At 44.4% G+C, this 21,588-nt stretch overlaps 1 protein-coding gene across 1 annotated transcript in view; it reads left to right on the forward strand.

Annotated features, from left to right (window-relative positions):
- Positions 1 to 2,738: 2,738 nt before the first annotated feature.
- The window catches only part of ANKRD31 (ankyrin repeat domain 31), a 109,593-nt gene continuing 90,743 nt past the window's right edge, over positions 2,739 to 21,588 (forward strand). The window contains exons 1-6 of the mRNA XM_043546618.1: positions 2,739 to 2,921; positions 3,995 to 4,071; positions 5,682 to 5,770; positions 6,962 to 7,008; positions 12,749 to 12,831; positions 16,923 to 16,966. Of these exons, the coding sequence (XP_043402553.1) occupies positions 2,818 to 2,921; positions 3,995 to 4,071; positions 5,682 to 5,770; positions 6,962 to 7,008; positions 12,749 to 12,831; positions 16,923 to 16,966 (444 nt within the window). The 5' untranslated portion in view covers positions 2,739 to 2,817. The remainder of the gene's footprint in view (positions 2,922 to 3,994; positions 4,072 to 5,681; positions 5,771 to 6,961; positions 7,009 to 12,748; positions 12,832 to 16,922; positions 16,967 to 21,588) is intronic.

The following is a 21,588-nucleotide window of genomic DNA, read 5'->3' on the forward strand; positions in this document are numbered from 1 at the left end:
ATGTTAAACAAAGCCAGTGTATTCCTTTTATCTGATGGAGAATGTAATGCGCGGGGGGAGAGAAAGAATAAAGGAGAGGGTGGAAAGCTGACAGGACCAGTCCGTTGGCAGACCAGCCTGCTTGCTTGCTTAAAGCTTTGTGCTGTCTTGTCATTGAACCGCAACAGATATGGATTGAAAAACAATGCTCTAAACTTGAAGAGTATATCAATAATAAAAATAGCAAACGAGTCTTCCAGGTTGTAAAAGTTATGATGAAGGAAAGATGGACCAAAGCTAATGCAATTCAAGACAAAGAAGGGAACAGTCTTACAGAAGAAAGGGACGTCATCCATAAGTACCGACTCCAGGGGTGCTCCAAGGCTGGAGCATCCAGGGGAAAAATTGGTGGGTGCTCTGCACCCACTGGCAGCCAAGCTCCACTGAAATGCATATTGTTTGCTAAAATGCATATTATTCTATTTTCTGCCATCTCCTTCCCCTGCTGTCTCGAGGACCAAGTTTACTACTACTAAACAGGCCTTTGTTTAGAATAGTTTTGAACATGTGTGTTTTGAACATGTGCCAATAATATTATACAGGGGGATTCCTAACTTCACATATTATGTTACTACATACAGTTCACAATGATATTATTGGCTAGTGAGTTATTTGTTTTCAAATTATACCTCCTAAGGCACATTTTGTACAAACATTATTGCAATAGTTTGTAGGGTGTGAATATAGGGATGCTTAGTGTCACAAAGTGTTTCAGTGCTCAGTGTTGCAATGTTATGCCCAACTCCCTGACTCCCAGTGCAATTCACAGCCCTCAGTTAAGTGCCCAGACTCGCCATGCATCGTAGGGGGAGAGTTAGTCTTTTAAGAAAGACTCACAGAAGACAGCAAGCTGCCTAGGGAGCTGCCTATATAGCCAGGAGGAGAGAAATGCAAAGGAAAGTGGAAGGACTTAGGGGGCAGATCCATAAAAGGGAATTTGGCGCCTAACAGATTGACCTCAGTGAGGCACTTCCCACCAATTAGAATTCTCGGCCAGTGAAGACCAGCCCTGTGTTTCCTGCCACTTTCAGCAGTTTCTTTAATGCCCTGTCCCTCAGAGTCTGCGATGTGTAGTTCTTGTCAGCTTCATATGCCTCAGGCTGTTGTATTAATTTAGATGGAATAAATGGGCCCAAAGAGTCAAAAGTGTTAACGTGACCCTGTCACGTCCAACATTAAACAGTGTTGTACCAAGTTTGGGGTTTGGTATACCATGAGCTCAGCCTGCTTAGTACCATGGTGAACACACCATTAAAAATCTTTAAACCTTTTATTAAAGATGCAGTTAAAGCATTTGAAATGTAGAATATTCAGGAAGGCTTTCATTTTACCAGTATCTCTTGTTCCCATTCCCTCTAGCTGGAGAAAGTCTAGAAGGAAAAAAACCCTTGTTTGACAGTCTCTTAGATGGTGATCATTGTCCTCTTTGGGGAGCAGAGAAGAAGTTAGGTGGGATGGGCTGGAGCTGTTGTTAAAGTCTGATTCTGTTTATCAGGATGGCAAAGGCTCAATGGTGTCATAGTGAATCCAAGAAGATGATGGGGGTGGCAGCCATGATGGTAAAGCTTGTTCCTTTTGTTGCCGGCACCCAGTGCCGAGAGGCTAAACAACAGCTGGAGTTGGTTCGCTACCCGGTGTGCTACACCCAATAATCACAACGGGGTGGAGAAGCAGAAAAGTTTATTTGCAGCTGCAAAAAGGTACAGGGAGAATAAAATCTCAAATCCTGCACACAAAGCAGGAAGTTACAAAGGCTTTTATACATCCTTTTTCCCAGCATACTTATCCAATAGCAAGCTGCTCTAAGTATCCATATAGCCAGCCAATCCAGTTCCCAGCTAGTGCCCTTGTGCTCTGTATCATTTCTTAAACCATACATAAAGCTGCTTTATTCAGCATTGTTCTTCCATATCCGCCCTGTTTGGCCTTGCTTAGTTTCAGGCAGTCTGACTCTGCAACATATTGTTGCAGATCCTCAGCATAACTGCTGTGAGTGCCTCCAGGCGGGGGGGCCAAGGATACTTGGTCCTAGTATGCAGAGCTGCTGCGAGTGCCTCCAGGCGGAGGGGGGGGGAAGGACACTTGGGCCTAGTGCGAGGGGGCTTCATCGACACTCGTGGTCTTCCATCCCCTCGAGTTACCTAGTGGCCATGTCTCAGTGTCCCAAACACTTTCCTGTTCACCTGTCTTTCAGTCAGAGGGTGTTGGGAGACAGCTGCTTCTTTATTTTTTCCCCTCAAGGGTCTTTTCTTTTAAGGACATCCAAAGGGAGTGATGAGCGTAATAGCCTGTCCCCTCACTATATTGTTCGCCAGTTTAGACCTAATTTCTGACACACCAATTTTGATTCATTGATGTCCTGTGGCACACACTTCATATTAATCAGACCTGATCTTAACACAGTTCTTGAGTTATATTAGTAGGCCTTCTTGTTTGGACTAATTCAGTCTCTCTCTCTCTTGCAACTTTTCCCATCGGTGTTTATTTATTATAGGTTATTGTGACATTTTTATGAACTTTCACTCACTCCTTACAGTTAAGCTCGCAATTAGGGTAAATTTGTTGTTTGGATGATCACAAGAAGGCTCCATTGAGGACTACAATTCCCAGAAGGCATTGCACCACCCTTTGCTTGCTCCGCTTGTGATTCAGTGCCTCAGGAGTGGGGGGACCTGCCCAAAGTGGGGGAGGAGGGCTGCCTGGAGGAGCTGTCCAAGGGCGAGAGAGAGGCTGTCTGGGGGAGCTGTCCCTAGGAGGCTGAGGACTGGAGAAGGAGGCATGAAGGAGGGAGGTGACATTTCTGACAGTGACAGTGATGAGACAGTAGTGGAGGGCTCAGTAACTGAGAGTGACCTAGATGAAGAGGAGCTGCACATGAAGAGGTGATAAATATATATATATAGGAGCAGGTGTGACTAAAAAATGAGTGTCAATACATTTCTGGGACATTTGTGATGAGTTGAATGCTGCATCCATGGCCATTTAAGGCTATCACCTTTGAAAACAAAAAACACAAAGAACAGTCCTATGAGACTGGAATCTACCTCATATAAACCTGACTAAAATCTTAGAGAATAAAATGGTTTTAGAATAGCCTTCCTAGATTCTTTGATAAATATCTATTTTAAGACTTTCTGTGACAGGTTGAAGTGTGAGGGGGAAAAATCTCCATACGCTATTCCATGGACCTTTATACGGAATAGGTTTCAGAGTGGTAGCCGTGTTAGTCTGTATCAGCAAAAAAAACGAGGAGTACTCGTGGCACCTTAGAGACTAACAAATTTATTTGGGCATAAGCTTATGCCCAAATAAATTTGTTAGTTTCTAAGGTGCCACGAGTACTCCTCGTTTTGTTTGTTTTGTTTGTTTGTTTGTTTTTTGCTTATGTGCAATAGTAGCTTACTCCAGAAATAGTCTCATTGGTTTTTGTGGGACTACCTGAGAAATAATGTATTACTAAATGGGATAAAGGTATCAGAATCCAGCCCAAAGAAAATAAAATCAATGATAAAAACATTGGTAAAATAAAAATACTGCAAATGTGGACATTTCTTTTATGTTTTAATTTCAGAACTCTCTTGATGATCTCATTCAAACTGATACTTTGGTTACTGGGAAATTAAACCCGCTGAACAACATTACCCCTACTGTGTATTTCCTAAGAAATGTTGACTAAAAATTTTTAGAAATTTGTAAAAACAAAGATGTATTCATGACTCACATCCTTCTATGCCAATTTGCAGCTTGATGCAGATTTTTACAACTAGGTTCTAAACTTTTGAAAAATAGTGTTTACCTTAAAAATGCTCTCACATAGTTACAGTGGTATTTAATGAGTGATATTATAGGGAATGGAGTTAGAAATATTGGCTTTGGTTAATATTTTGTTGCCTGTGTTTGTACCTCTGGTAAGAGGATGATAGAACAATTCGTAGTTTTTTGGTTTTTTTTAAAGGTTATCTTTTGTTAATAAGGACATATCTCTAACAACTGAAACCATCTTTGCTGATGAAATAAGAAGAGTAAATGGAGGTAAGAAATTGTTCTTTTTTCAGTAGAAAATATATGTTATTTTTCCTGAGACCTTTATTTCTTTGACTCTTTCTTAATTTTTAGGCTAAAAATTAAGCCTAGAACAGTTTTGTACAGTATTTTTAAGCAGAATAATTTTGTATCTCTAATAAAATCTGAATAAAAGTTAGAGGCTTAATCTTTCAGGCCAAATTTTTCATATATTTTAAATAAATACATTTAAAACTTAAATTTGTTAGTGCTTATTTTCCTTCATTCTGCCTGTATGTTGTTACTAAGGGTACCTAGTTTAAGAAGAGTAGGGGTATGAATTTATTTTTTGTTAACACTAAAGGTTTCTACAATAGCTCCTCAAAGTAAGGGGCATAAACAAGTATTTGATGGTGTGGCATAAAATTTCATTGGGACCTGTCTGGGTTGCCTTCCATAATTCAGCCTCACTTAATCACTTTTAAGTAATTTGGTAATCCCATACTCATGTCAGTAAAAACTTGACTGGCAAAGCAGAATTCTACTGTCTACCTTGCAAGTGTTTGAGCTGTTCCGAAGCAAAATACTCGTGTGCAGAACTCTACTCTGGCGTCTTGTTTGTTTCTGGGTCCAAAACATGGCATTTTTGCCTATTTTTAAGACCTTGCATGGTTTGAAATCTGTCCCCTTGAGAGATTACTTCTCACTTTATATCTACTCATAGTAGGTAAGGGTCTGATTCCAAACCCCATTGAAGTTCCGTGGGAGTCTTTCTAAATGGCTAGGAGTTTCTTGGTGTCAGTTACTGGAGCTGAATTATCTGAGGACTGGTGATAGAGTTTTGTCAGCAGAGAGGATCCTCACCCGTGGAACTTGTTCCTCCTGGTCATCCACTGGAATTAGAGCTTCAGAGTACAGAGCTTCTGTTTGGCGCATTGTTAAGCTTTTGGTTTGTAGGAATGGGACTTTGTCTGCATGCTTTTTTGTTGTCCCTGTAAATGTGATTTGCATATTTTCATTGATGGCATTTCTATTCAGCCCACTGTAATTAGCATGTTATTATTTGTGCTAACTTTTATCACATCAATTTCATGACAAGAAAACATGGGCTATAGTCAATCTAAATTAATACAATAATCAACAAAATAATGTGGATACCAGTGTTGTGATTTTTACAGCATAAGGGATCAAATTAAACAGAGCAGCACTCTATATTACTGTAGAGCTGGGTTTTTCTCAGTATGATCATTCAGTAATTTTAATCTTCTCATCTCAGTTTGATAATTAATGTGTAAAGATGAGTACTAAAGTTTATTACGTGCATGAGGACACTGACTATAATTCCAGTTGTCAGGAAAAAAGAACTATTGTCAGAAATGAATCGCACTGTCTGATGTGTAGCCCATGTTTCCAAAATATTGTCTGCAAAAGAAATAATAATTTTTCCCTAAATTGTTTTCTTTTCAGTTCTTGCATCTGCCATATTGTGATTTTCAGAATCTAGTCTGAGAGAAGTGACCAGTGTGAAGGTGTGATTTGTCCAATTATTTTTTCTGGCAGTTGGAATTTGCAGAAATTCCTTGAGTCTGTGTTACAGTAGCACAACAGAAGTGGCTTTAACTACCTATTTTTGTGTTTAGTTTTAGAAAACCTCTCCCCAGAAATTCAGCTTGTCTGTAAATTCAGTGATAATCTAGAAAATATGAAGCAAAAGAACCAGATAAATCCGGTATGTATAGAAATTACAGCTCCTCAGCTACACACATACTGCAATTGATAATTATTAGATTCACTGTGCCTGACTGAGCCCCTCCCGCTTCTATATGTGGAAAGAGCCAGAGTGTATGTAACTGAAAAGGGTTTTATGGAAGGAGGAAATCTGCAATATATACTCAGCCCAGGAATGCACAGAAGAGTCTCCTCTGGAGTTTCATGGGGGTGTGCCTTGCTACGGTTTCAGGAGCAGGGCTGCAATTAGCCTGTAAAATTACCGGATGTTCAAATTGGTAACCAGTTTTTCCCACCTGCAGATGACAGGCTGACAGAATGAGTAGGAGGAAACTATAGATTGTTACCATGTAGATTCCTGTGCTGTATATGAATTTCTTTAGACTTAAATAACTGGGGAAATATTTCCAGTTGTACCTGTATAGTTACATCAATGTAATCCCCTGTGTGAACGCTCTTATTCTGATATGAGTGACTTATTTTTAGTTTAGCTTAAACCCTTCCCAAGAGACATAAACTAAACCAGAAGAAGGAACTCTTATTCTAGAATAAAAGGGTCCACACTGGAGGGGAGAGGAATGTGTGTTATACAGGCATAACTATATTAATTTAAATTCACATTTTAGGTTAAAAATACGTTCCAATGTAGACAAGGCCTTAGTTTAGGGGACAGTTTGGGTTACTATTAGCATTTCTCATAGTTGTTGTGATTGATGCTATTACTTCAGCCATTTCTGGAGTAGCAGCCTATCCTCTTTAATTGGAAGATGTGGTTATTGTTACCAGAGGGAAGAAAGAGTGGTTAGAAATAATTGGGGATAGGAGAATATTTGCTTGCAGGACTCCACTAAAGAGGGTGAATTTGAGGCGAGGAATATATCTAATTTGTACTTTGGTCACTTCACAAATAAAATAGCTCAAGCTTAAGGGTATTACAATTTAATTATATAAGGTATATTTTCATTCTGACTGTATTTTGTCTTCTATGACTTGGATTGAGTAAGTAGCCCATATGTCATAGCAATATTAGTAATCCGGTCTAGCAGAATTCGGAGTCCCACTGATAACTGCTGTATCTAGGTCTTCCAAAACCATTAATAATAGGAAGAGGCTAGGTATATAGTAATGCTGAAAAATTAAATCACTGAGTAGTTTATATTCACCAAGTTGTTCAAACACTTTTTTCTCCCAGCTGGCTCATAAGAGGCGTGAAACTGAACAATCTCAGTCTCTGCTACAGTGAGTATAATAAGCACTGGACAAATTCCATTCAGGCAAACAGTAATTTCCCAGCAAAAAGTTTCCCTTGTAGCCTTATTTGGATGGGATATTTTTTCCAGCCTTGAATTATAAAATAGTTTTACTGGTTGCTAATAAGCAGTTGTGTTTAATGCCAGAGATCACTTTATATCAGTGATGGATGAAATCATTCTTGTGTCCATTCCTATATATATATATATATATATATATATTTATTAGTATGTAGTAGTTAGGATATATAACTGGGCGTAACTGGAAAATAATAAAGGAAAATTTAGGTTGTCAGAAAAAACGTCCTGACACTGAGATTTATTTAGTAGAATGGCTTATGCCATGGAATAATTGTGGAAGCACCTTGGAGTATTTAACACTAGACAACACAAAATCCTAAAACCCGGTAGAGAATAATCCGTGTTGGGAAGAAAAGAGGCTGGATGATCTAATACAGTGATACTCAGTGGTTCAGGAACCAAATTAGCGATCGACATTACCCAAAAAAGCCGTGGTAGTGTGAATTCATTGTTTCGTTTACTATAGTATACCTCTACCCCGATATAACACGGTCCTCTGGAGACAAAAAATCTCACCGAGTTATAGGTGAGACGGCATTATATCGAACTTGCTTTGGTCCCCCCTGTTCCTTGTTCCCTGACCGCCCCCTCCAGAGACTCCCATCCCTAATCATCCCCAGGACCCCACCCCATAACCAACCCCCCTGCTCCCTGTCCCCTGACTGCTCCGACCCCTATCCACACCTCTCGCCCCCTGACAGGCGCTCACTGGCAGCGGCGGGAAGCGGAGCAAAGCAGCCCCAGCCCGCTCCACTCCACCACCTCCCAGCCACGGCGCTCCGCTTCCCGCTGCCGGTGAGTGCAGGGAGGTTGGGGAAAGGAAGCCCCCGGTACTCACCTGCGGCAGGAAGCGGAGTGCTGCAGCTGGGAGCTGGCAGAGTAGAGTGGGCTGGGGCCAGGCTGCTCCACTTCCCACCGCTGGTGAGTGCAGGGAGGTTGGGGAAAGGACACCCCCATATTCACCTGCGGTGGGAAGCAGAGCAACATGGCCCCAGCCCGCTCCACTCCGCCACGTCCCAGCCGTGGCGCTCTGCTTCCCACTGCCGGTGAGTGCAGGGAGATTGGAGAAAGGACGCCCTCATACTCACCTGTGGCGGGAAGCAGAGCGACGCGGCCCCAGCCCGCTCTGCTTTCCTTGCCCGTGTCGCTGGGGGGAGGGGGAGATAGGGGAAAGATCCCGCACTCACCTGCGGTGGGAAGTGGAGAGCCATGGCTGGGAGCTGGCGGAGTGGAGGGAGCTGGGGCTGGGCTGCTCCGCTTCCGCTGCTGCCGGTGAGTGCGGGGGCGATCCCTTCCCCCAAGCCCCCTCCCCCAAGTGACACGGCTGGGGCTGGGGCGAGGGAAGCGGAGTGGGTGCTCCTGGCCCCCCGCTAATCCCCCATGCCACTCTGGGACTGCAGGGTCCCCAAAAGTGCCCACAGCTCCTGCCTCCTAAACCCTGGGCGGGGGGAGCTCCTGACCGCCCCCAAGACCCTCTGCCCCTTATCCAACCCCTCGGCCCTGGCCCGGCCCGGCCCACTTAACACGCTGCTCAGAGCAGCATGTCGGAGCTTTACCGCGTTGTATGTGAACCCGCGTTATATCGGGGTAGATGTGTACTATATTTATAAACATATATATAGAGAGAGATAGATAGCTAGATAGATAGATGTACGGGAAATATTTAGTTATATAATTCTCACAGCAAAATGACTGACCAACTATTATTTTATCAACCACAATTGGTTAATAACATAGAAAAAACATCCTGATTGGTCAATAACTTAGATTGGTTAATAAGTAAATCACACTGTTTTAATATCATGTGCTGCATAGAGCTGCAGGAGACATGTTAAAGAGCTGCTTGCAAGCCTCAGTTTGAGTATCATTGATCTAATAGGTGTTTCAATACTATGAATTTATGATTATGGAAATCAATATGTAAGTACCATGAGATAATGGTTGGAGTTTTTTAACCTGCTTTATAAACAACTGCAAGTACATCTTTTTATATTTCCCATACTATATCAGGTCATTTGTCCCTTTAATCGAGTATCCTGTCTCCAGCAGTAGCCAATACCTGATGCTTCACAAACTCAGTAATGCACCTATCCAGTTGTCCGTGGTATATACATGGCAGAAAAAGCTCGTTCTTGATTCCTGCAGGCTTATGCCCTGAAGGATGTTTCCCCCTCTTACTACAGAGTTGTGTATATCTTTTCCTCTTCCCTGGGACCTAAACCAGAAAATCTGCTAATGCCAGTTTAGCAGAGTTCATCTGGATGGGCTTGAGAAAGGGCCCTCACCTTTTATGGTTTGGGCCTCATCCTTTAGCAGCGCCTTTAGGAGTTCCATGGAAGATTTTTAATGAGCTCCCAACCAAGTTCCTTAGAGCAGTTTCTTACCTTAGGCCTCCTGTTAAGTTTGTTCTCTTTGGAGCCCAAACCTGGTGCTAAATGACTTCTGTTCTGAAACATTTGAATCCATCCTCAACATTCAACTTTGTCTCCTGGCATAGAAAGTGGCCTTTTTAGTGTTGGTCTCCACAGCCTGGTGATTCAGGGAGCACCCAGATGTGACTTGTGGCACCCATGCCTCATTTTACAAAAAGTGAAAGTAGTTCTCCAAACATGCTCCAGTTTTCTCCTGCAGATGGTCCAACCTTAGCTAGGAGATCCCTCTCCCCAACTTCTACCCACACCCAAAAGCCAGACTTGAGGTCAGGTGGCACTCCCTGAATGTCTGCCAAACTTAGTCTTATTTTCCTGAACTGAATAGGTCTCAAATCCAAGTCCCTGTTCATCCTGTTCAAAGAACCTCACTAAAGGGCGTAGATACTGTATATCCTTTCCTGCAGGTTCAGACCTTCTGTCTGCACTCCTCCTTCCTTGCAGATCTCCTCTGCTTAGACAGGCTTTGAGCTCACTGTACTTGAGTGGTGGCCATGTTGTTGGCATCGGACATGCCCTTTGCTGAACGTGGTGTGGCCTCGGTGGATGAATTCAGCTCATGCTGAATTTGGTCAGCAAGTTCTCTGGAAGTTCTCTTCCAGACTCCAGCAGGCTTTGACACACCTTCCTCCTTGCTCTCCCAGTTTCTTCCCTACTGTCATTTTAGACATGCCTATTTTAACATCTCTGTAGTTACTCTTCTCTTCCGTGGGTGCGGTCTGCAGGTCAGAATTTAGTAATCCATATTGGTGGCTACCACACCACAGAAAAACAAATTTCTCTTGCAGCTTTACTTGTTTTCTGTGATGTGGCAAAACCAGTATGGGCACCTACACAGAATACCTCATGAAACAATCAGGCTTAAAGTAACTAGAAGGTCAGCATAGCCTAAGATGATCATATGTTTACCCAGCTCTGGAAGTTCTCCACTGGTGAAGCTCCTGGTCACAAAAATCCTGCGTCTGGTTGGGCTACCGCCTGCCTGCTTGATGAAGAGGACTCAACAATTTGGTCACATTGGTATTGCAGATTGTGACTGAATGCACCCCTGTATTCACACCCTACAGCAGTGGTCCCCAAACTTTTGAAGGTTGCACCCCCCTTCCCCGACCACACCCATCTCCCCCCCCCCCGAGGCCAGGAATGAGGCCACAACTCTGCAGTGGGGGACACAGACAGGGGTAAGGGGGATGAGGCTGGAGCCGAGGCTGGGGGTGGGGCCAGGAGCAGAGCCGCAGCCAGGCTTCCAGCCAGGTGCAGAACCGCACTGAGGCTGAGGACGGGAGTCAGCCCCGGGGCTGGGACCCAGGGCCACGACTAGGGGCTGGGTGGTGCTCCTTTCCTTCCCCCCCGTGGGGGCTGGCCTGGCCCGCCGCCTGACCCTGAATGTTCCTCTGTGCTACCCTGGGGGGGGGCACACCCCACAGTTTGGGGACCTCTGCCCTACACACTACTGTAATAATCTTTGTATAAAATATGCCTTGTGAGGTATTGTTTGAAAACTAATAACTCACCGGTCACTCATATCATGGTGAAATGTGTGTAGCAACATTATATGTAAAGTTATGAACATAAGCTGAAATTATGACCTAAATGTGTTTACCAGACAAGTCTGGGAAGGGGGGTAAACCTACTCCTCAAAGACAAAGGACAAGCTAATGCTGCTAGTCAGGTGTCCTGAAAGCTGATTGGCAATCACCTGTCAAATGGCCATTCTTTGGCAATGAGTGGGGAGCAGGAACAGATCGATCTGCATTTTAGCAAGTAACAGCGTGGAACCTCTTTCATCATGAAATTCCATGTCTCCGTCCTCACAGCGGGAAGGAACTTTATCTAGGGGTAGCCCTCAGGAAAATGCATTTCAAAGGATGCCTGGACTATAAAAGTGAGGGGCAACAGCACCCCAGATTCTTTCTCTCTCTCTCTCACCTAAGAACACAGGAACAAGCCTTTGGACTTTGGCAGGGGTTATGACCTGAGAATTTGGTCAGCCTGGTTGCAGGGGACATGTGGTCAGGATTTTATCTTGACCCAAGTCTAGTTTGTTAAGTTTTAGCTACTAGAAAGCATTCTATCTTTATTTCTCTTGTAACCATTTCTGACTTTAATACCTTGTACTTGTACTCACTTAAAATCTCTCCTTATAGTCAAACAAACTTGTGTTATTTTTTAATCAAAACTAATCCAGGGTTGTGTTTGCACTGAATAGATTGGTAACTCCAATTAAAGTAGCAAACTGGGGCAACGGGCCTCTAATATCTGAACTGTCCAGGTAAGGGCTGGACAGTACAGAATATATGTCTTTTGGGAAAATTCAAGGTGGGGAGTATGTCGGGGCCACCCTGCAGATAGTAGCCGAGGTTGCTGCAAGCCAGAGTGTGGCTGTTGTGGCAATTTGAATATAATAGCCAGCCCAATTTAGATAATTGAGAAGTGTGTTACTGATTACACTTGTGAGTTGGGAATTTATGCCTCTAAAAGACCTAAAGTGCTTCCACAAATAATTGCACAGAAAAATTACATTAATTGTCTTAACTACAACCAGAGGCCTGGTTAAGACAAGGCTGAAAATTTTGTCCAAAGTACCAGAACAGGCATGGATGGCAGGTGAGCCCCCGCTTTGGGGAGGCTAGCCTGCTGGCTGCGACCCTTCTGCCTGAGGCAGCACCCCCCCGACACGCCAGAGCCCCAAACTCCCCCATAACAAGAAGAGCCCCACGGCCTGCCCACCCCAGCCACGCCAGGCTGCTGCCCCCTTCCTGCCCCCTGCCAGTCCGGTCCCAGCCACACCAGGCTGAGCCACCACCCCGAGCTGCCAGGCCGAGCACCGGGACAAGCCGCCAGCCACCCTGAGCACTGGCCTGAGCCACCGGCCCCTGCCAGCATTCCCCCCCCCCTCCATGGCCGGCAAGCCCCAGCGCACGGCCAAGCGAGCAGCCTCACTACTCCCCCGCCAGACCCTCCCACCCACCACTGGCTTATTGTATTCCCTCCTCACTCCCCCACCCCTAAGGAGGAGACGCGGCAAGCCGCAGCAGGCAGGCAGCAACAGATGGTTGGGGCCTCGGGGAAGAGGCAGGGCCACTGCGGCCCAGGTGTCCGGCAGCAGGTCAGTGGCAGCTGTGCCAGGGAAGGCTTAGCCCATGAGAACAGGCAAAGTATTTTTGTGCATTGCTCCTTGAATGGTGAACTTTTAAAATTACATTTATTTCTTTTTAGGGGTGCAGTATTTACTACAAAGATTTCTCAGCCTGGTCTTCTGCTAAATGCCTCAGTAGGTAGAGAGCAAAATTACACTGTAGGTATGTTTTATGTTGTAAAAAACAACCTAAAATACAGTCACTCTAAATTTGGAAGAAACAACTGGGAAACTGTAAATGAGTATACATATAGATTTATTTAGGATATAGATATGTGACCTTTGAGACCAGAGGGGCAGATTTTTAAAGGTACTTAGGTGCCTAAAGAAGAACTAAGTGCCTAAATCCACCACTTACATGCCCATGGTATTTTTAAATCCACTGCTCAGCAGTTGCCTAAGCCCCCGGGTGACTGTTTTCCTGCCCATTGGCACTGAAATATCTAAGCCTTAGTGTCCTAAGTGCTGCCATTCCCCCACAGCAAATGATTGTAGCTTTGTAACCCAGTAACTGTGGTCTGGAGCAGGGGTGAATGAGGAATGCATGTCTGTCCATGAGCATCCTGGTGGGGAAGATAGGAAAGGAGGGTAGGGAAGGTTTTGCTCAGATCAGTAGCAGGGTTGGCATAACGGCACCAGGACCCCCCGGGTCACTTTAGGAGTTTAGTGATGGTGGTTCTTACTTTCTTCCGGTGTATTTGAGGGATTTTCATGTATTTTTCCTGTTAGCATATTCTCTAAGGCCAGGACTAAACTAAGAGGCAGGACTCTCTCCTGTTCCTTCCACCCTTGTAGAAGATTGTCCCCTTGCATTCCTATAGCTGTTGGGGATCCACTAAGCACTTGAGTATATCCAGAGCATAAATTCAGGGTTCCTTCAACCCAGCTGGATGGTGAAAGCTATCTTTTATGTGCTCGGGGATATTGTTGAAATTGACTTCCTCCAGGAGTTGCTGGGAACCCTCTGAGGCTATGGACAACGGGAATTGGATTAGTGTGTGCTGCTTGGCATGGAGTGCCTCCCTCCCTTTCTCTCCATTTGCTCCTCCCACACCCTCCAGAATGCTGACATGACAGCATGGTCGGAAGCTCAGCTTACCATTTTTTCTGTCCTGTGGTTTGGTTCTGGCTGGCAGCAGGGAAGTGGAGTGTGTCTGATCAAGTGGCTAGGGCTCCTAGGAGTGCTCAGGGAGACTCCAGGGGGAGGGGAATAAAATGTATTTTCTCTTTTCCAGCGCTGCAGTAGATAGTGGAAATGGCCTGTGAACTGTGGAGCAGTAAAACGTGTGTAAGGGCCGGTCAGCCTCTCATCGCTTTGCAAAGTTCCAAGCTTGCCTAGCTTGAGTAAGAAGATATCCAGTTAAGCAGGGCAGCGCTCATTTCAGCTTTTTAAAGTCCCATATGTAGCTGCTTAGATGGTCCCCATCTAAGCGAATAGGGAGAAAAGTGCTTAACTGGCACCTATCCTGGTTCTCAAAATTCCGCTAGGTGGTGAAACATGTGGCACTGAGTGGGACAGTGCCCAAGCAGGGACGTCATTTCAGATTTTGGTGGGGGGGTCCAACTTTAACCGTTATTCCAGGGGCTACTTAGGCACTTGAAAGCTCTAGTATTTTGGCAGATAACTTAGCAATTAGCAGACAGGAGCCCTGTATCTAATTCCTATATAAAAGAAAGAAAATGAAATAAATATTAGACCCACTCAGCTCTAATACTCACATGTTCTGACGTCTTGTGGCAAGGCACTTAAGGGACACTGGTTAGGTTTAAAATTTTAACATATATTTTTACATTGTTACTAACTCTGTGGGGAGAGAGACCCTCTCAGGATTCCTGGGTTCTATCTCAGCTCTGGGAGGAGAGTGGGGTCTAGTGCAGGGGTGGGCAAACTTTTTGGCCCAAGGGCCACATCTGGGAATGGAAATTGTATGGCGGGCCATGAATGCTCATGAAACTGGGGGTTGGGGTGCAGGAGAGGGCTCTGGGATTGGGCCAAAAATTAGGAATTCAGGGTGTGGGAAGGGGCTCCGGATGTGGGGCAAGGGGTTGGAGTGCAGGGGGGTGAGGGCTCCAGCTGGGGGTGCGAGCTCTGGGGTGGGGCTGGAAATGAGGGGTTGGGGGTGCAGGAGGGTGCTCTGGGCTGGGATCGAGGGGCTCAGAGGGCAGGAGGAGGATCAGGGCTAGGGCAGGGGGTTGGGGTGCTGGCTCTGGACAGCACTTACCTCAATCAGCTCCCAGAAGCAGCGGCATGTCCCTGCTCCGGCTCCTACGCATTCCCAGATTCTGGCAAACAGAGGCAAGGGACATGCAGAACATGGTGTTGGATCCCTGCACACCCTGACTAATAGCCATTGTTGGACCTATCCTCCATAAACCTATCTAGTTCTTATTGGAACCCTGTTATAGTTCTGGCCTTCACAACTCCCCTAGCAAAGAGTTCCACAGGTTGCCTGTGAAGAAAGACTTCATTTTGTTTGTTTTAAATCTGCTGCCAATTAATTTCATTGGGTTCTTGTGTTATTTGAAGGAGTAAATAACATTTCCTTATTCAATTTTTCCACACCATTCATGATTTTATAGACCTCTATCATATCCTGCCTTAGTCATCTCTTTTCCAAGATGAAAAGTCCCAGTCTTTTTAATCTCTCCTCAGATGGAAGCCGTTCCATACCCCTAATCATTTCTGTTGCCCTTCTTGGTACCTTTTCCAAATCCAGTATATCTTTTTTGAGATGGGGCGACCAGATCTGCATGCAGTTTTCAAGATGTGGGCATACCATGGATTTATATAGAGGCAATATGATATTTTCTGTTATTATCTATCCCTTTCCTAATGATTCCCAACATTCTGTTAGCTTTTTTGATTGAGCAGATGTTTTTACAGAATTATCCATGACTCCAAGATATCTTTATTGATGGGGTCAGCTAGTTTAGACCCCATCATTTTGTATGTATAGTTGGAATTATATTTTGCCACGTGCGTTACTTTGCATTTGTCAATATTGAATTTTATCTACCATTTTGTTGCCCAGTCACCCAGGTTTGTGAGATCCCTTTGTAGCTCTTCACAGTCTGCTTTGTACTTAACTATCTTGAGTAGTTTTGTATCATCTGCAAATTTTGCCACCTCAATGCGTACCCCTTTTTCCAGATAATTTATGAATATGTTGAATAGGACTTGTCCCAGTACAAATCCCTGTGGGACACCACTATTTACCTCTCTCCCTTCTAACCATTTATTCCTACCCTTTGTTTCCTATCTTTTAACAGGAGTGCCTGGAAATTTTTTCAGGATCATCTAATGATCCTTAATTTACTTTAATGACCAGCTTTTTGTTATATTAATCATCCTGCCTCTGTTTATAAACAAACTCCCTGCCCCAAATGCTGTACTGTTCCCAGCTTCCGAACTCATCATATATTACACTCAGGCTGAGCTATGTTGCAGTTAAAAGATCTGTCTGGGGCTAGGGTGAGTAGACCTGCAGTACGAAACTCGGGGTGGGGGGGGTAGAGCCCCTCCTGCACCCTCCAAATGGTGCCCCTGTGCCTAAGTACCTTTAAAAATCTGGCCCTTGCTTCCTTTTTCAAAGATGTCCTGGAGTTCAGGTTACATTATTTTTAATGTGATGTTGGACTGTATAACTTTTGCAAGTTTCTTATAAAATAATTGCTATTCATGGTTTTCCTAAGATATTGATATAGTTCTAGATTGAAGCTGAGTTTACTGTGATAGCACTGCTTAGTAAAATTGTGGGTGAGACAGCCTGGATGTTCCAGGGATGCGCAAAGGGAAGGGAGAGTGTGAAAATCACAGTCCCTGTGGGCCCCTGTGCTCCTTCCTCCCCTTTTAGGGGTGTCTTGAGCCCTGGGAGCGCTAGGAAGTGGGCAACGGAGCTGACTGAGTGTGGAGGGTGTGAGAAGTATGCTGCATTCCCTGAAACAGATGGTGGTAGCTGATAGGTAACCTTTAAAGGCACAGAACTATGGGTCACAGATATAAGAAAACAGAAGGTAATAGTAATAAAAAAAATGTAATTAAGTTAGAAAATGTTGTTAAATAGAGCTTCCTTCACCAAACTCAGTTAGCTTCAGCCAGGGACCACCTCAAGAAAAAAGTGTGAAGGGAATTTGAAACTTCAACATCTTATAACATCCAGGGGGCCCCTTAATCAGAAAAGGCTGAGAAGCTCAAAAAGTGCAATTCAGTGACAGTACATTTGAAAAATATTATTTTATTCACCACCATTATAGGTTTAGATGATGACATGTCTGGATTTCTGAAAACAGAGAGGAAGGTGAGTATATTCTTACAACAGAATGCATGTCACCCGTTTGATTTGATTTAATTAGCAGTTACACAATATTTTCTGGGGGAAAAAATGAGGCTCCATGTGTTTAGAATATTTAAAGCAAAAGTACCAGTCTTTGTCCAAACCCACTGTGAAGCACATGTTCTTAACACAGATGCATAATATAGCTTGAAAGCAGTTTGGGGAGGGACAATATCTTACTGCAAGAGCGGTGTGTCTGAAGCTGAAATAGACACGAACTTGTAAACAGTGTGGCTTCCTTTAATGGGCCAGAATCACTGTTCACCTAGATGCTGACGCCCTAGGAAACCTGCCCTGCTGGCGGACTTGTAGTTACTTAAAGTGGTTGCAATTTTCCCTTCCACAGGTGTGTAGTAATCCAAAAAGTTAGAAGTGCTAAATTTAGAGCTTCTCCTGATTGACAAACCAGTGTTGGAGGCTGCTGGTGATAAAACGGCCTATTTTGCTTGAGGAGTGAATTATTCTCTAGAACAGAGGTCTCAAACCCTCAAATGACCCACGAGGGCCACATGAGGACTAGTACATTGGCCTGAGGGCCGCATTACTGACACCTCCCCGCCTCCGCCCTCAGCCCCGCCCCCACTCCAGCCCTTTCATGAGGCCCTGCCCCACCTCTTCCCACCCATCCCCTGCCCCCATTCTAACCCATTCCCTAAATCCCCACCCTAACTCCACCCCCTCCTCCACCACCTGCAGGAGAGGTGCGGGGTGTGGCGGGGGCTCAGGGCAGGGAGTTGGGGTGCAGGAGGGTGAGGGGTGCGGCAGGGGGTTCAGGGCAGGGGGTCAGGGTGCGGCTCGGGGCTCAGGGCAGGGGATTGGGGTGTGGGTGCAGGAGGGGTGAGAGGTGCGGTGGGGGTCAGGGTGCAGGGGGTTGGGCCGCAGGAGGGGTGCGGGGTGCGGCAGAGGGTTCAGGGCAGGGAATTGGGATGTGGGGTGCAGGAGGGGTGAGAGATGCGGTGGGGGTCAGGGTGCAGGGGGTTGGGCCGCAGGAGGGGTGCGGGATGTGGCAGAGGGTTCAGGGCAGGGGGTCGGGGTGCAGGGTACGGCAGAGGGCTCAGGGCGGGTGTCAGGGTGCAGGAGGGGTGCAGGGTGTGGCCGGGGGCTCAGGGCAGGGGGTCAGGGTGCAGGGTGCAGCAGGGGGCTCAGGGCAGGGGGTTTGGCTGCAGCATGGGTTCGGGGGATGGGCTCTGGCCCGGTGCACACCGGAGCAGGTCAGGCTCCCTGCCTGCCCATGCGATGCTCCGGGAAGTGGCCGGAACCTGGGGGGTGGAGGGGGGTGCGCACAGGGATCTGTGTGTTACTGTTGCTTCCAGGCACCGTCCCCAACAGCTCCCATTGGCTGGGAACGGGGAACCGTAGGGGCAGGCCAGGGAGCCTGCCCTGCTGCCGCCGGCGTGCACACTGGCAGGAGCCGCTCTAGGTAAACGCTGGGGGGAGGGGGAGGGGGAGAGGGGACCGCAGGGAGCTGGTGGGCCGCAGGAAATAGCCCCACGGGCCGCGTGTTTGAGACCCCTGCTCTAGAACCTTGGCCCCTGCTGGTTCAGGGAGATGCATTTTGCATCTCTTTTGTCTGTGGTGTTGAATCCAAAGATTCCTGTGTTATCATGCATGCTGTGTGAATCCTTGCTTATCATCAGTTCACTAACATATGTGTACTTCAGATATCAACCTGGAATTTGTGCAAGCCATTTTCCATACTAGAGTTATACTCTAGTGTCAAGTAACAGAAGACCAAGTCAGTGCCACATACACAGATAAATCATTTACCATTGATTTTTTTTTTTTTTTTAGCCACAAGTTATTCTGTTTATTAGGGAGGAATAAAGACACATTTTTTCATACAAGGGTTGCCACCTTGTTTAAATTATATAAGGTGGGTGAAGCAAAATTTGCATCCAAAAGAAAGCTGTTAAAGTTTCATATAAATAGAATTTACTTTCTTCGTAGATTCTGAGTGAGATTAACATCTGGAAAATAACAGAATCTTCTAAAATTCCCAAAAGAAAATACTAAAGACAATATAATAAAACATATATCTTGTAACAGATTAAACTATATGAGTAAGTAATCATATAATAAACAAAGCCAGGAGATTATTTTCTTTACAGTACATATTAATATTGATACTAACAAATTTCATCAAGTAAAACTTCCCTATATTATAGAGTTGGTTCAATGGAATAAAATCCAATATGAAAGTTCCTGAAACAGAATACCAATGATTAATAATCTCAAAGGAGGTTGTAAAACCTAAAGATACTAGGAGAACTAGGAATTCCAGAGTCTAGGGAGAATTCCCAGAGATGATATTTGACAAACTAGTAGGAGTAAAAGGCTCCTTTGAGTTTGCTTTTTCTTGTACCTGAGACTCAGTTACTACAGTAAATTTTATTTTTTCATATTCTGTGATCTCTAGCACTATATGATGAACAGACCAAAATGCTCCAGAAAGAACAGTAGCAAGAGAAACTGATAGCTATTACAGTCTTCCCAGCATAGACACTGTGACTGTCTCAAGCTTGCCAGTTTTGCAGCTAGAACTGTGAAACTTCAAGACAAATTGTCTGTCAAGATTTTGTAATTTAATAGAAGATTGATATCCTAAAATGAGTCATATTTGGGTTTTATTGATTTTGACAAAGTAGTATTCCTATTTATTCTACCATTCCTCTGTCTTCTGATTTTCTTTATGCCCTAGTATCTTGCAATAATCTTTATTCTAATCTCACAAAAGTTGGCCATTGTTGGTCTTTCATAAACCATAATTCTTCTTCAGTTAACCCTCCTGCGTATACACTGTATGGGTGCAGGATCAAGCCCTTTTCTGCAGTAAACTGAATTCTCCATTTAATTATAAAATACATCTCTTTAAACTGGATCAGATTATCATTTCAGTATCCCTCCTTTTCTCAGTCCCTTAAACTGTTGTATAATTATAACATTTTAACTATATTCTTAGTCTTTTTTGGAAATCATATTTATCATATGATGGTAGTAATTTTCCCGTTACTTAACAAATTTGTTTCTCCTTCTCCCTCCTAACTTGCCAATAGATCTTTTAATTTGCATCCTTGGTTACTGGATTATATCATAATGCTTAAAATTTAGTCTCTCTAAAGGACTGCATGTTCCAAGTTTGTTCTAAAAATCCATAAATCAGTATGAAGAAGGTTCTTCTCCTCAGTGATCTTGTCTTCTTGTTGTTTTATTACAGTTGTAATTGTCGGTGTGGTTGATCAGATTTATATTGCTGATATTAAAATGCTGTTGCACTATACAATTTTGCAATGTGTTGGCAACAAAAGATTTTAAAAAGTCTCTTGAAGGAAATTTACCCTAAAATACAATGTTGTGGCAACAGTATGAGCAGCGAAAAATACGATGTTGGTAAAAACTGTAAACATGTCAGTCCTCTGAGATACTAACTGAGGTACCTGGCTCAGAAATTTCAGACAATCCTTCATAGGAAGGAGAAAAAATTCTGTATTTTCACTGAATGAAGAACAGGCACTATCACAGTTCAGGACAACTGCACCTGTATTTCCCCTCAGTGATCCAATGAGGGCACCTGCTCTCAGTTTTCTAGCTCCCCAGTCACTGCCTTTCTTAGGTGAAGTCCCGTGTCTCTCTCCCTTCTGGGGGTGGTATTTCCAGGCTGCGCAGTTTCCTGCCTTCACTGTGTCGTTCACTGCAGAGGCACTGGTAGGCTGCACAAACACACCTGCTTGTTTTCTGTTCAGAGACCGATAAGAGTTATTGTCAAGTTATACATTTCTTATAAACAATTCTTTCTGTGTAAGCCTATTTTATTCTTAAGGTACAAGCACTACGGAAAAACCATACTAAAAACAATAAAAGAACCTACACAAATGCTTATAAGTTTACCAGAGATTACCCCTACCCCAACATGGGTTCTGAAGCAGTCCTTCCAAACCCACCCAAGAAGTTTCTTTTGTGGTTACAAGTTCACATCGCAGCTTCACCTCAGGACAAGCCCACAGTCTTATGGGCCTCAGTAGGCCCAGTCCTTCTAACCTTTCTGTAAGGATTGGGGCCCTCTGTGGACTAGAGATCTTGCCCATTTGCTGGATCAGAAAGAAGGCCCTGAGCCAGTTTAAAACCAGGCTATTTATCTAAAAATCCTTTCTTTGTCTGTTGGTCCCTGGAGAATCCAGTTTGAACTAGTATATGCATATCTCTCCAAGGGGGGTGGGGTCAGAGGACAATAATGGGAGAAGTACATTAGCATCCCCCTCCTACTAGAGAAGAAACATACAATTCCACAATAACACATATACAATTGCATTTGTAATACAATGGAAAGCAAAGGTATTACACCTAATTCAGTAAGGATTAGCTTAATTCAATAAAGTTTATCTTAACTCCACAAGGTTCAGGATATTACAGGATATTATCAGTCTGTCACAGGCACGTCTATTGGTGTCATGACAAAAATTACTATAAAACTGATGAAACTGCCTACAATAGCATGTAGCCAATCTGTGACTGCTAGTAGCAAATATTCCCAACAGGCAGTGATGGGACACTGTATGGGGAGGGCTCTGAGTTACCACAGAGAATTTTTT

This window comes from Chelonia mydas, chromosome 5, assembly GCF_015237465.2.
Source record: "Chelonia mydas isolate rCheMyd1 chromosome 5, rCheMyd1.pri.v2, whole genome shotgun sequence".
Taxonomy (NCBI): domain Eukaryota; kingdom Metazoa; phylum Chordata; order Testudines; family Cheloniidae; genus Chelonia; species Chelonia mydas.